Source organism: Urocitellus parryii, chromosome 6 (genome assembly GCF_045843805.1).
Source record: "Urocitellus parryii isolate mUroPar1 chromosome 6, mUroPar1.hap1, whole genome shotgun sequence".
NCBI classification, from domain to species: domain Eukaryota; kingdom Metazoa; phylum Chordata; class Mammalia; order Rodentia; family Sciuridae; genus Urocitellus; species Urocitellus parryii.
The window spans coordinates 125,495,579-125,509,815 of record NC_135536.1 but is presented as its reverse complement, the minus strand read 5'-3'; the positions used below and the strand labels follow the sequence as shown (position 1 = coordinate 125,509,815).

Sequence of the window (14,237 nt, the reverse complement as noted above, 5' to 3'; positions counted from 1 at the left end):
AATTAAAATACATTTTAAATACATATCACTATATCGTAGTTGTTTATATCATGGTTTCTTATTCTGTTAGTACAGAAGGTTGACTAATTTTAGCTGACATTAAATTTTACTTCAAGTTAAAGAAAAAACTATCAACAACAAGGATACCAAATGCTATGAATACAATAAAAGCATACTAAAGCACACTAACAAATGTAATTTTGTAAAATGTGACTGGCAATTGATTTCTATCTTCTGGCAAAGCCAACATTATTAAAATAGTGACACTAAAATTCTTATTCTGTGGAGGAAAAGTAGTAGTAACTAGAGGCAATCCCATCTGAAAAAAAAAACAGAATTAGAAGATGGGTACCCAAGCTCCCAGTATTTTCCCAGCTTAATCTCTCTGAATTTGGCTGATGATACAGGTACAATCAATAAATTCTTAGAATAGCTGCTCTTTTCCAAGATTATTTCAAGCCCCAAAGTTGTTCCTATAAATATTTAAGGGAGAAAAACTACCACAACCACAGTGTCATACGGGGACATTTTGATGGCTTAATAGAACTCCAAGAAAAACCAACTTGCCCTGGTCACTTTATCAAACTTACCATAATACAATGATGCAAATCTAAATTTTACATGATGGAATTTTTTGGACACCAATTACAACTTTATGTATAAATTTACTGTACTACGTCTCCCAGTTAAGAACTCATATTCATACTTAACATTGATATCTCCACATTTTCCTTGTTCCTATGTCTCAGTCTTTCCCTAATAATCTCTTCTAAATGAAGAAACTCTTGGGATTAGTTTTCAAGATTTAGAAAATCCATCCTTTTTCAAATAGAGAGTACTCATTAGGTAAGACAATAAAATGTAGATACACTTATAAACTTGGTCAGGAATAACAAAAATACTTAAAACTTAAAATCAGAAATATCAATGTCTATATGATACTAAATGAACTCACTGAACTGCATTACAATATCCCCATTATTAGGTTTCTTATTTAGTGCTGATTTTAAACAGCAAACTTACCCGAACAAGTGCATCATCTATGATATGGTCACGTCTGACTTTCAGTCTCAAATATGGATTCAACTGCTGTCCTTGAACTAGGCTGTAGAGAACAGTGATTCTTCGTTCACTGTACATGCGAATTCTATTGTCATAATATAATCCCAAATTCTTTGTGACAGCATTCAATATAAAGGGACATGTCATAAAAGAGAACTTGTTCTCTGTTTCTACTTTGAAAAAAGTATAATCTTTATCCATTTCCAGAACATCATTCAGTGGTTCATTAATGAACTCTTCAAAAGAGATAAGTGGTTTTCGACAATCCAGAGTTTTAACACCAAGTTCAGTTTCCAATGGGTCCACTCGAGGACCTTTCTTGTTTCTTCTTTCCTCTCCCAAAAGCTCCTGAAGTGTCAATTCACTAGACTCAGGGATGGGCTCTTCATCATCTTCTTCATTATGATTTGTGTCCACTTCTCCTCCCACTACATTTGCATAGTAAACCATTTTCAAGCACTTTGAAGCAGCAACAATGGCATCATCATCATTCACTAGATTTCGACTGTTAAATTCATTGCTTATGACTTTGTAAGTAATAAGTTGCTGAAATGTTTCCATCATTCTCCGAATCTGATCTGCACTGTATTTAGACCATAGTCTAATCAGTTTCCCTTGGGCTGCAAGGGGTAGCTTGCTCATTGCTTTGCAAAATAATGGCAATGCCATTTCCAGATATTCAGGACTGTGGAGATTTCTATTCTCCATTACAATAATGAACAAATTCAGATAATTAGGATCTCGGGAGTACACATTATGATATGTCAAGTCACATTCTACATTAGGTGACAAATACACAAGTGCATTGAGAAAGGCAGTTTCTATTTTTTCATTAGAGAGCAATCTGGTATAGACTCTTCGAATAGCATCAATATCTACAGACACATCATCCGGGCCTAATTTTTGTAAATTATTGTCTCCCTGTGAGCTATCGCCTATTCTTGAGGAAGATGCTTCTGAATCTTCTTCCATAGCAGCAGCAGAGCATGCAGCTTTTTCTTTTTCATCTTCATCTTTGTCTTCATCCTTTCCTTGAAGAGATTTCAGTTCTTCCTTGGTGTGCTGTTTCATTTTCCGAAAGCTCTGTACCAATGCCTCAGCACTAGAGAAAACTCTTCCAATGACACGGATTAAAGGGGAATAATCCTCTCTCTCTCTACATAATTCAAGAATTTCATACACTATTTCTTCGGTTAGGTAAGTCACATCTAGAAAGTTAGAAGAAAAAAGAGAATATTTAATTTCAAAACATGCACTTTATTGTAGTAAGTTCTCATGAACTTAGTTATGAAATGTTTTATTGTAGAAAACAACACAACTCTATTTCACTAATTAATTTAAACTTGTTTCAAATGAGTTATTGAAAATTTTGGAAGCATTCTCTAACACATGCCTTAAACAAAAAGATTTCTCTTTTTGTTTGTCAAATATTTTGGACTCAGTCTCATTTATGAGTTAGATTTTTTTAAAAAGTATCTAATACACAGATTCAGCAATCAATAGCTTAAACTGTAAATATGAACCAACATATCCAATGCTGTTTCATGACAATACCCTATTACAACCTCACTATAGGGCAGAAAAACATTTTTCTGAAAGGTTTTCTTCAGCATAATCTTCTGGAAACACCTCTTTTCCTACTTTTGTATGTATTAAAACCAAACTGGTTCATTTGAGGCATTTCTAGTTTGTTTCAGGGTGGCATTCTGTGATTGAGAATATACCATATCTCATAAACTCTGATGTTAAAACTGCATCCTTATACACAGACAGTACAACATGTGTTTAAAAAACAAACAAAAAAAACACTTTGATATGATTTCTAACTCTGCCTTAACGTATTTGCTCCATAGTAAAAGACGCTATGAAATGCAAGTCATCACTGAAAGAATAAATGGCTTCCAAAAGTTAAACCACAAAAATACCAAATTTTATCATACCACAAAACCAATCTGTGGCCCAGTTAAAAATGTCTACACCTACAGTTTCCTTTATGAACTCAAATTATTTAAGAAATAATTCTCAGGTTTGTTCTATTGAGTATCTTTTACTCAATATTGTCAATCTCTTCCTGAAAAGTCTGAAACCACTAACTGGGAGACCATTTCTCTTTATTCTAATTGGAAAATATAATAGTACCTTCTTATAAGACAGTACAAACCCATATGCAATTTCCTAAAACGTAATCAAAACACAGAAGATACCTAACATAAATAAATGTCCTATTTATAAGGTTATTGACAGAGTCTTGCTTTGTGTGCAGTAAGGGGATATGTCTGTAGAAGAGCAACATTCTAGACTCACACATCCTCTGCTGATATGCCAAGTTTTCAGAAACTACCTGAAATGTATCAATACTTTTCCACTTAGTGTTTTGCTTAAAATATTCAAGTAAGTTCTAAACATATATGCAAACACATGCATATATATGCATATATATAAAAAGTAAAACTATAGAAATACAAATTATTAAGCTGGGATATCAATAAAAAGAGGTATTCTACTGAGAAAACATTAAATGAACAGATTTTTTTTCAGATTTATGTCTGTACACATCGAAGTATTGGTATGATTAAAATATTTATAATCCCTAACAGAAAAATGCAGAACATTACAAAAATAAAAAATGAAAAAGAAGGGGATAGTGGCATATTCTAGAATAAGGAAAGATTAAAACTGCTACATGATTTAGACTTCAGCAAAAAAAACAAAAAAAAAAAGGATGAGGGGTGCTTAAAGACTGGGGCAAACACAGGATAAGCACCTCTAAAAAGGAGTATATGGTCAAAAACACAATGAGTGTATCTATCATGCACCATATTTCCTATAGGTGGTTGAATGCAACTGTGGTGGCACACTCTACTTCACTGAATGCTACTTTGTAATGCACACTTGCTGGAGAAATGTGTATAACAAAGTGATTGCAGTTTTCACATTATACATATTGACAACATTTACCTATTTATTCCTCGTAGGTGAACTAATTAATGATATAGAACTATAAATTTTGAGTAACAAAACTGTTTATAGTTATGAAATGTTTTATTGTAGAAAACAACACAACTCCATTTCACTAATTAATTTAAACTTGTTTCAAGTGAGTTATTGGAAATTTTGGAAGCATTCTCTAACACATGCCTTAAACAAAAAGATTTCTCTTTGAAAATATAATTGCCTCTACTGGTGTAAGCCCTGTCAGTCATCTAAAAATTTTATTTTCTTATTGCTAATATTAATTATCTTTTCTGAGGGAAAAGTTTTAACAATCTTTAGAATTTAGAGCCATTTAAAAAACAATAGACTTAAGTGAAAACTGCCACTAAGGAGAGTAGATAGGATAAAGGGAGAATACATCAGAAGGAAAAGTAGAATTATTCCTGAAACAAGTTTTACTAAATTTGCTTTCCCTTCTAAAACAGAAGGGAAAAAAAAAAAAAAAAAAAAAAAAACATTGCTTCATTTCTCTCTCTTGGGGGGGGGGGGGGTAATGGGGATTGATCTCAGAGGTGCTTTACTGAGCAACATCCCCAGCAAGTTTTAGTCTTTATTTTGAGACAGGGTCTTGCTAAGTTGCTTAGGGCCTCAATAAATTGTTGAGGATGGCCTCAAACTTGCAATCATCCTGCCTCAGCCTCCCAAGCCACTGGGATTACAGGAATATGCCACCAGGCCCAACATTTTTCTGCTTCTTTTACCACACGGTCATGGGGTTTCAGAGCTCAAACCAGATAATTAGTCCAGTTATATTATAATTTTACAAGTTTGTAGCCTAATTTAAGAGATTAACTACAACTTAAAACATTTTTCCTATTAGAAACTTAATGTCCTAAGCTCACACAATATGACAAAATAATAAATTCATATATTTAAATCTCTAATATGGTAATCAATCACAATTCTCAATTAAAAAGAAAATATCTTACCTTTAAAATCAATCCTAGCTCCTTTTCCTTCCTTCTTGTTCATTTTTATCTCAGAGTTGTTAGGGGCACCTTTCGAGTTCTCAAGGTAAGCTGAGCTTGCTCCTTTCTTGGAGGGATGAGGATCACAGAGTTTTGCATTAATCTTATAAAGCTCGAGGGCTTTAATAGCTGCTGCATTGTTATCCATACGGAGAAAAGTTGGACAGGAAGCACAAAACTCATTCGTGCAGGCCTCATTTCCACAGCCCTCAGTTAACTGGTGGTAGTAGCGTTCTATTAGATGCTTTGCAGCTGCTCGCTTCCTGTACCAAACATTCAAACAGTAATAAGCACAGTGATTAGTACAGCTCAGGAACAAAGCTCAACAGATCATCAAGGCAAAAGTTAGTCAAGCATTGAAGTAATAAACTTGCATATTAAGATGAGATGTAAAACCAGGAAATCCACTGTTTACCCATAGCTTTTGACTAGTGAAATATTTGATATTTTCTAAGATACTAATATAAAAAATGTCAATGCTTTCTGAAAGCATCTTAATACACAGTTTTCTTTTGGTTAAAGAGGGGGGGGAAAATCTCTTGTTGCTGTATTGTTCAGCACAACAGCCGGAAAACCACAAGGATGAAAGCTAAGAGTTTTATCATTTTATCACTTTAAATTTTAAAAAGAGAGTCTATTTAGAGTATCAACCCAGTTTTCCTTTATATAATCACCAAATCAAGTTTATAAATACTTAATTTTTAGTTTTCACAGAATCTCTATCTGAAATTTAAAAAACATTTTCCCTAGTTATCAACTAAGTGAGAGAATAAAAAAATAAAGAGTAACTTTACAAATGAAAATATTGAAAGGTAGTGTTTCTACAAGAAAGTGGTTCCAGAGCACACAATCTTGAAACCAGAACTTATCACTAAACCTCCTCATTAATTCCTTATCAAAATAACATGGAATATTTTAAGTTCCATAAGGACAAAATATTATATTCCTCCTATTTTGATAAACTTAAACACAGGTTACTTTTCCATTATGGCTGTTCCAGCAAAGGAACCGAGAATGTTGAGGAAGGAATATTTCATTAAGCAAATAGAATCTATTTCTATGGTTTATTCAACTCAATTCTATGCTTCCAGTGATAATATGAGGTTAAGTAGAAACAGTCTACTGGATCCAAAGAAACATAATTCGAAGCTTTTCTCTCTGGTCCTAAATTTTATGTATGGGATAACTATAAAGAATCAAACCTATAAGAAAAAGGAATTCAAATAATTTAAATCTAAAAACATTCCTGCAATTATCTTATTAACACGTAGGACTAAGAGTCAAATGGCACTGGAGTTTACAGTTTGTTCATCATGAGAGACTCAAGAAAAGTGGCAAACAAGGAGATAAGGCACACTAATTAAGTCTAATTTTGTCTTAAAAGGTAGGATTCTAAACTATCAAGAAAGACAAAAAGAGTGATAATTCAACACATCCAATTCATTCTAGTGCTTTTTTCAATTTCAAAATATTCCATGCAAATTTACCATTCATGGCATGCAAACAGAGAAAGAAGAAAAACCCACAGAACACACTTAAAAATGCATGAACCATTTAAATGTAGGTACATACAATCCCACTTTTGGATACTAAAAGTTATTATTCCAGATATCAAAATTCAAAATATGAAAATTAAAACATGTAAAAGGAATAACAGAATACAGAAGACTTAAAGCATATGTTGCTATTCTTCAGTAAAGAATGGGAGGTATAAGACCTGCTCTCTCAAACGGAAGTAGATTTCTCTAACAAGAACATGAAATAGGTATTTCCATTCTGGAGGGCAATTATGAACATTTATCAAAAGTCTTAAAAATAAAAATATCCTACCAATTAGAGATTCCACTTATATAATTCCCATAATATGAACATGGCGACCATCTTCCTAATACAACACCAACTCACAAGTCAGCTATGACACAGTAGGTTTAGGATGAACCCATTTTTGTTTCAAAGTGTTAATAGTAATTTTCACTGTGTGATATGACTGAATGGGTTTTCTAAAATATCTCCATCTTTTTATTTCTAATATTTTCTTTTCTATATTAAGTATGCTACTTGTTATTAAAAATTAATAAATATGAATGGGGAGAACATTAGCAGTTTCAAAATTTTATGTACACGACCTGAATAGCCCCAGAGTTTATACTAGAGTATCCATAAACTTTTTAACAATTATTTATCAAATTCAAAATGCCAAAATGATCTAGTTGTTTTTTCTTAGTGAAAATGTCAGGTTTTGTCTTAAAGTAACCAAAAACAAAAAACTCTTCATATATATAATACTTCTGTAAGTACTGAATAAAGAAGGAATGTGAACAATGAAATAACTCTGAGAAATCACAAGACCCTCATTAAGTGTTAGCTCCTTTTATCTCAGGAGCTGTATGATACTGACCAGATGATTCTTTAGATCTCCATTTTCCCATTTTTAAGAGTGTTTTCAGTTCTCAATTTTGAGTTATTCTATGGAATAGGAAAAGTGAGCAATAAACTTGCACTTACTGAATGCCTAGTAACAAACTCAACACATTGCCAGGAACTTTTATAAAGATTATTGCATGTAAAACCTATGAATCCAAAGATCCTCTTCAGTCTACTGTCAATGAAAGAATGAGGAGTTGAACCTTGTTCCTAAGATCACACAAGGGAAAAGTATATAACCAGGACTGTAAAGAGTCCAAAAGTCTTCCAGCTTCAGAGTCTAAGTCATTCACTGAACAATGTAATTTTACAGAAGGTGATTCATTTCCTCATAACTAATTGCTAACATTAATGGTCCTAAAAAATCTTATGGGAAAAAAAGATCCCATTAATAATGTGTAACTGACAGAAAATTTAAAAAAGAAAAAAACATCGTTATTTGAATGTGCAGGTTATCTGGTACCATATATAGAGACCGAGTTTCCTGAGGAAATGGTACCAATGTATTCTTTAATGCTAAAATATAGCTAATTTGTTTAAGATGTACATGCTAAGGCACTTCATAGACAGTGCCATTTTAGAAAACAGTAATCCCTAATATTTCAAAGCTAGAACTGAGGCTAGACTGCCCCTGTTTACACGCTGGCTCTACCCCTTATTGACTGTGTGAACCTGAATAAATTATTTGGCCTTTCCATTGCCTCAGTTTCCTCTTTATTAAGATGGTCATATGTGTAAGAATTACCATGACTGTGAGAATTAAATGTGTTAATATGTATATAAAGTGCTTATAATATTATCTGGCACATACTAAGCACTATATAAGCATTAGCTGCAGTTATTATTGTGCTATTGTTATTACCCTCCTAAGTATACATTGAGATGATTAGCTACCTTAACCATCATGTTCCTGATGCTCTGAAGAATTATCTAACAAATCACACATCTAATAAGAGATTTGAATCCAGGTTTGACTGCAGAACTTGAGCTTTTTATTACACCTACTAAGAGGAGAATAAAGAGTAAGTTACTACCTCAAATTGATCTGGTTCTCTGTCACCAGGTAACAGATACAAAGCGCACTGATAAAACAGGACTAAAAAGAGGTCATGCCCCAAAACTCTAGGTTACTGGTGAAATCAACCATATTAAGCATTATTTTTTCTTCACCCCAATAATGCCTTGAATTATCTGAGTACATTTGTATCCCATCTAATTTAGGGCATAAAAAAAGGAGAACCACCAAAATTCAGTGGAGTAGGTAAAGGGAATGAAGGGAAGGAGGGGATGGGAAAAGGAAAGACAGTATAATCATTCTTACATTATTTTCCTATGTACACATACAAATACACCATGGTCAATCTCACCATTGTGTATAAGAAATTAATTTAAAAAACAAAACTGGGCAAATGGCAGAACAATCAATAGAAAGAAGGGGGGAAGAGGTATTGGGGATTGAACTAGAACCGATATATTTTACGTTTTTATAACTATGTCAAAACAAATTCTACCATCATGTATAATTTTTTAAAAAGCAAAAAATTTTAAAAAAGAAACTTTCCTCAGTAGACTAAAAAAAAGCATACAAATTATAGAGCACAGAAAAGCTAACATATTAATAATATAAAGGTAAATACTACTCATAATGTTTTAATAAATTTCCTGTCCACAGTTAACATCTGTACAGCAGCAGTCATCAAATCATAGGGCCAAACCTAACCCATCACCTATTTTTTAGAGTTTACAAACTTAGAATATTTTACATTCTTAAATGGTTTAAAAGAATGTGAACAGAATATTTGGTGTTCAGACACATAAAAATAATACAAAATTCAAATTTTTGTATTCATAAAGTTTATTAGAACATACCCAAGCTCATTTATTTATCTATTAGCTATGACTATTTTTACACTCCAACAGCAGAGTTGAACAGACTTATGGTTGGCCTGCAAAGCCTAAAATAAATACTACCTTGAAACACCACACACAAAAAATTGCCAACCCTTAGGATCTATCCTCTCTCCCCTGACAATTTCATCTAATCATTTGTCTTCCTTCCTCTCTTTCTCCTGAGCAAATAAATGTAATAACATGTGTATCTTTGGGCTAAGGTTGTGGCTCAGTGGCAGAGCGCTTAAAGGGCACCTGTGAAGTACTGGGGTTTGATCCTCAGCACCACACAGAAATAAATAAGTGGATAGGTAGATAAATAAATAGATAAATGTATTGTGTCCATTATTATATATATTTATATATAATGTGTAAATTTCTTCCAGTATTACTAAAGGAGAAAGGGAAGAAGAAAGTTCAGAAGGAAAAAGGGTGTAAAGGAAAAAGGGAAAAGAAAGGGAAAAAAATGGAGTAAAGCATTTGCCCTGATTAGATTCCTTTAGTAACACCTACTGTTCATAATCAAAATGGCCAAAATAGGATCTATAGTTTACTTTCTACAGCTTTCACACATTGCTCTTACTGTGTCAAAAGACAGAGTCCTCCAATAATAATAATATTTGTTAAATAAAGGTATACCTTTCACCAGGCACAGTGGCACAAGTCTATACTCTCAGAGGCTTGGGAAGTTGAGGCAAGGAGGATTGCGAGTTCAAAGCCAGCCTCACCAAAACCAAGGTGTTAAGCAACTCAGTGAGACCCTGTTTCTAAATAAAATACAAAACAAAACTGGGGACATGGCTCAGTGGTCGAGTGCCCCTGAATTCAATCCCTGGTACATCCCCCCACCCCCACAAAAAAAGGTATACCTTTCTTATTTAGTCAATAATAAAGATCAAGTGAGAATTTCCAGTAACAGATCTCGAAAAGTTAATGCAGACACCTGAAAATATTTATCCAATTAAAACAGGTAATACTTTATTTCTATGACTGAATTATTTAGACAGTCCTAAAAATAAAAAATTCTATGGACTAAATCATATCTGGAAGGTCAGAGTTTACTCTAGAGATCTGGACAACAAGTCTTTTAAAACTGGTTTCTTCTTGGTAAGTGTGCTGATGTCGGTAATTAACTGTGAAGTATAAAAACAGTTAAGATGAGCTGATAATAAAAGGATGTGTGGCAAAGCAAAGTCAATATTAATAACAGCTTCTGGGTAACAGACTTGTAGATACAGCTGTTAAATTCTTCCAACTCTGCTACATGCTTGGAAATTTTTATAATAAAATGTTGACAGGAAAATGCTGTCGCCATATTCCAATTTTCAAGAAAGTACGTTAATTTGCAGAATGATATCATCCACAAGTGGCAAAAAAAGGAAATACAACCTCAGTGTCATCTATGGCACCCACCAATATCATGTTTTTTGACTTCTAATTTAGTTTTTGTAATAGTCCAGCACATAGAAGAAAAAAATTAAAATGAGACTAATTAAGGAGTTAGAATCTTACCATTGCTCTTATTATGAACACACATACAAGTATAAAACTCACTACTAGAAGAGATATGAAAATGAAAGAGAATCAGTATAGAAAACTAACAAATGACAAAGACTAATAAGAGTTAGATAAGAACAAAGGATACACAAAAAATGAAAAAAATATTGCTCAAAAGTACAAGAGTAGGTTGTTACTCATCAATAAAAACCTTGACTATAAACAGATTAAATTCTCCATCAAAACAAATGGACTAGCTGAATGGGTAAAAAACCAAACACTACTCAACTTCATGCTGCCTTCAAGAAATTAACTTCACTGGAAAATACATACAAACTGAAAGTGAAGTGATAAAAAGACATTCAATGTAAATATAAGCCATAAGCATGCATAAGTAGCCATACTCATATAAAAAAAAGACATTAAGTAAAAAACTCTAAAGACAAAGGAAGATAAAGAAAAGGCATATAAGGCCCTCCAGCATTGTCTCTCACAGAAGTATCAATTTAAACAGCTATTTATGCACAAAGCTAGCTTGGTCTTGCCTGTGTATTGCACTGGTCTGGGTGGACTGTGGGCTCCAGTATGATACAGAATTAACATTTTATTTCCCACCCCCATCCCTTTCCCAATAACTGAAAGCACAATATGGAAAGAGTAACTGTCCATGTGGGGCAAGAGAAGGAGGCAGAGGCCAATCTCCTCCTGGTGAGGTCCAGAGGCAAGCAGAATTCTGTAATGCCTGTCCACAAGCCACTGGCTATAGATGAGGATTCTGGGCCCATTCCAACCATAGGCAGAAGCCTGAGGGGACAGACTACCATTTTTGGGTATTCTACCAGTTAATTCTAAATAACACACCAACTATGGATTTGGGACAAATTTGGGTTTAGAGCACCCACTAGTGCTGGGAAGGTTGGAAAAACAGGTTTGCAGCAAACCTGGACTTGGATGTAATCTTGTATTAAAATTGTAAAAGTAACAACAGGCACAGGGAAAATAAGCGCCCTGCTTAATATTTCTAGAAGGACAGGCACAAAAAACAGATTATAAAGAATGGAATGTAATCTTAATCCTTCAATGAGCATATGACATTAGAAGCCAACAAGCCCTGAGAACTCTAAGGGACCTTGACCTAACCTAACAAAGTAACAGGAACCAACCATAAAGCAGCTGACATATGCAAATGCCTAACAGAATTCAAAAGTTATAATGAGGAGACTCATTTTTTTTAAAATTGCTTTTTTTGCAAAACAAAGAGTTCAATAGTCTATCAGACAAACCTGAGGTTGAGCAGTTTTTTAAAAAAGTCAGAGAAATCCTCAAGCTAAAAAGTACAAACTTAAAACATGATCAAAGGCATTAATAGAAGAAGAAATCAAAAGAAAGAAAAAAATCTGTAAGCTTAAAAGTGGGCTATTTGAAAATAGAGTAGGAAAAAGGAAAAGAATGAAGAATAATCAAGAAAGTTTATGGGAAACCTGGAGCAGCATTAAGACAGCAAATATTAAACTTACTGACATTCAAGAGGAATTTGGGAATGCCAAAGGAGTACAAAGTTTATTCAAGGAGATAATAAGAGACAACTTCCCAAATCTACAGGATACAAATACAAATAACCAGATACAAGAAGGTCACAAGTCACCAAATTCAACTCAAAATAAATCTAACATGTTAAATTAAGCTCTCAAAGGATAAAGTTTAAGAGTATTTTCAAAGGAGCAAGAAATCAGAAGAAACATATAAGCATATTCCAAAATTAATTGAGAACAAATTTCTCAGAAAAAAATTTACACAAAGTGGGGGAAATGAAGTGGCTGTGATTGTTTGATATTTTAACACTGCTAAAGAAAAACCGTTTAAAACTACCAACAGAGAATACTGCATCCAGACCAAAGCTACACTTCAGAAATGAATTAGAAAAAAGGGTACTCTAAGATGAACAAAAGCTGTGAGAATTTCTCACCAGCAGACCTGCCCTACTCCCTGCTAAAGGGAGTTCTTCAAACTGAAAGAGATGCTAACCAATAAGAAAGAAAACACTGGAAGGTATAGAACCCATTTGTAAATATCTGAACAGAAAAAAATCATAAACCTTTCAAAAATCTTCAGATTAAATACTACAAAACAAAATGATTAAAAACAAGAACAATATTAATATATTAAGAGATGGGAAAAAGGAAGACCTAAAATGGTACATCAAAAATTCAAAATGTGCCAGGCATGGCAGTGCATGCCTATAATCCCAGTGGCTCAGGAGGTTGAGGCAGAGGGATTGCGAGTTCAAAGTCAGCCTCAGCAAAAGTGAGGTGCTAAGTAACTCCTCGAGACTCTGTTTCTAAATAAAATACAGAAAACATAGGGCTGGGGATGTGGCTCAATGATAGGGTGCCCCTGAGTTCAATCCTTGGTACCCCCCCCAAAAAAACTTCAAAATGTAAGGAGGAATTAAGTAAGTAGAGTTTATCAGTAGTTTTTCTCATTTTTATATGATGAATGTTAAATTAAAATAATTTCAAAATAGCTTGTTATAATTAAAAAATATGTCTCACTATAACCATGAAGAAAAAATATAGTGGATAAATATGGTGGATAAAGAACTGTGCTATACATACACAATGGAATCACTCAGCCATGAAGAAGAATCACTTTATGACATTTACAAAATGGACGGACCTGAAGACCATCATGCTAAGTCAAATAAGCCACTCCCCAAAACCAAAGGTAAAATGTTTTCGATGATGTGGAAGCTTAACCCACAATAAGTGGGGAGAGGGGAAGAATAGGTGTTCAGTAATCAGACTAAAGGAAATAAAGGGAAGGGAAGGAGATAGAAAAAGGAAACACACTGGAATGAGTCCCAAATAATTTTCCTATGTACTTATAGGACTACACCATAGTGAATCCCACCATCATGTACATCCATAAGAATGGGTTCCCAACTACAATAAGATATATTCCATGCTTATACAATATATCAAAATGAATTCTACTGTCATGTATAACTAAAAAGAACCAATAAACAAATCAATTCTGGAAAAAAAAAACTATTCAAAAGCAGTACTATGAGAGAAATGTGTACTAATCAGTATAAAAAGCAGAAAGAAATAATATAATGTTACACCTCAAGTCCTTAGAAAAGAGTAATTCCAAGACCAGTGGAAATGGGAAATAATTAAGAACAGAGCCACAACGAATGACATCAAGAATAAAATAATAATAGAAAGATCTGTGAAACAAGAGAGTTGGTTTTTTGAAAAGATAAACAAGACTGTTAGACCCTAACCCAAACTATCCAAAAAATAAAAGACCCAAATCAAAAACATTACCAGTAAAATAAGGAGATACCACCACAGACACTAAAAAATCCAAAGGATCATTAGAAACTCCTTTGAAATTCTA

The 14,237-nt window shown here is 33.5% G+C and overlaps 1 protein-coding gene across 5 annotated transcripts in view; it reads right to left on the bottom strand.

The window, feature by feature from the left end:
• Positions 1–14,237, bottom strand: part of Ube3a (ubiquitin protein ligase E3A) — a 96,151-nt gene that overhangs the window by 25,354 nt on the left and 56,560 nt on the right. For 3 of the 5 annotated variants that reach the window (XM_026402605.2, XM_026402607.2, XM_077799954.1), the window contains 2 exons: positions 4,986–5,287; positions 1,024–2,270 (listed from right to left, as the gene is read on the bottom strand). In XM_026402605.2, coding sequence (XP_026258390.1) covers positions 1,024–2,270; positions 4,986–5,287 — 1,549 coding nt within the window. The remainder of the gene's footprint in view (positions 1–1,023; positions 2,271–4,985; positions 5,288–14,237) is intronic. The other 2 variants (XM_077799955.1, XM_026402608.2) reach the window with 1 other exon arrangement.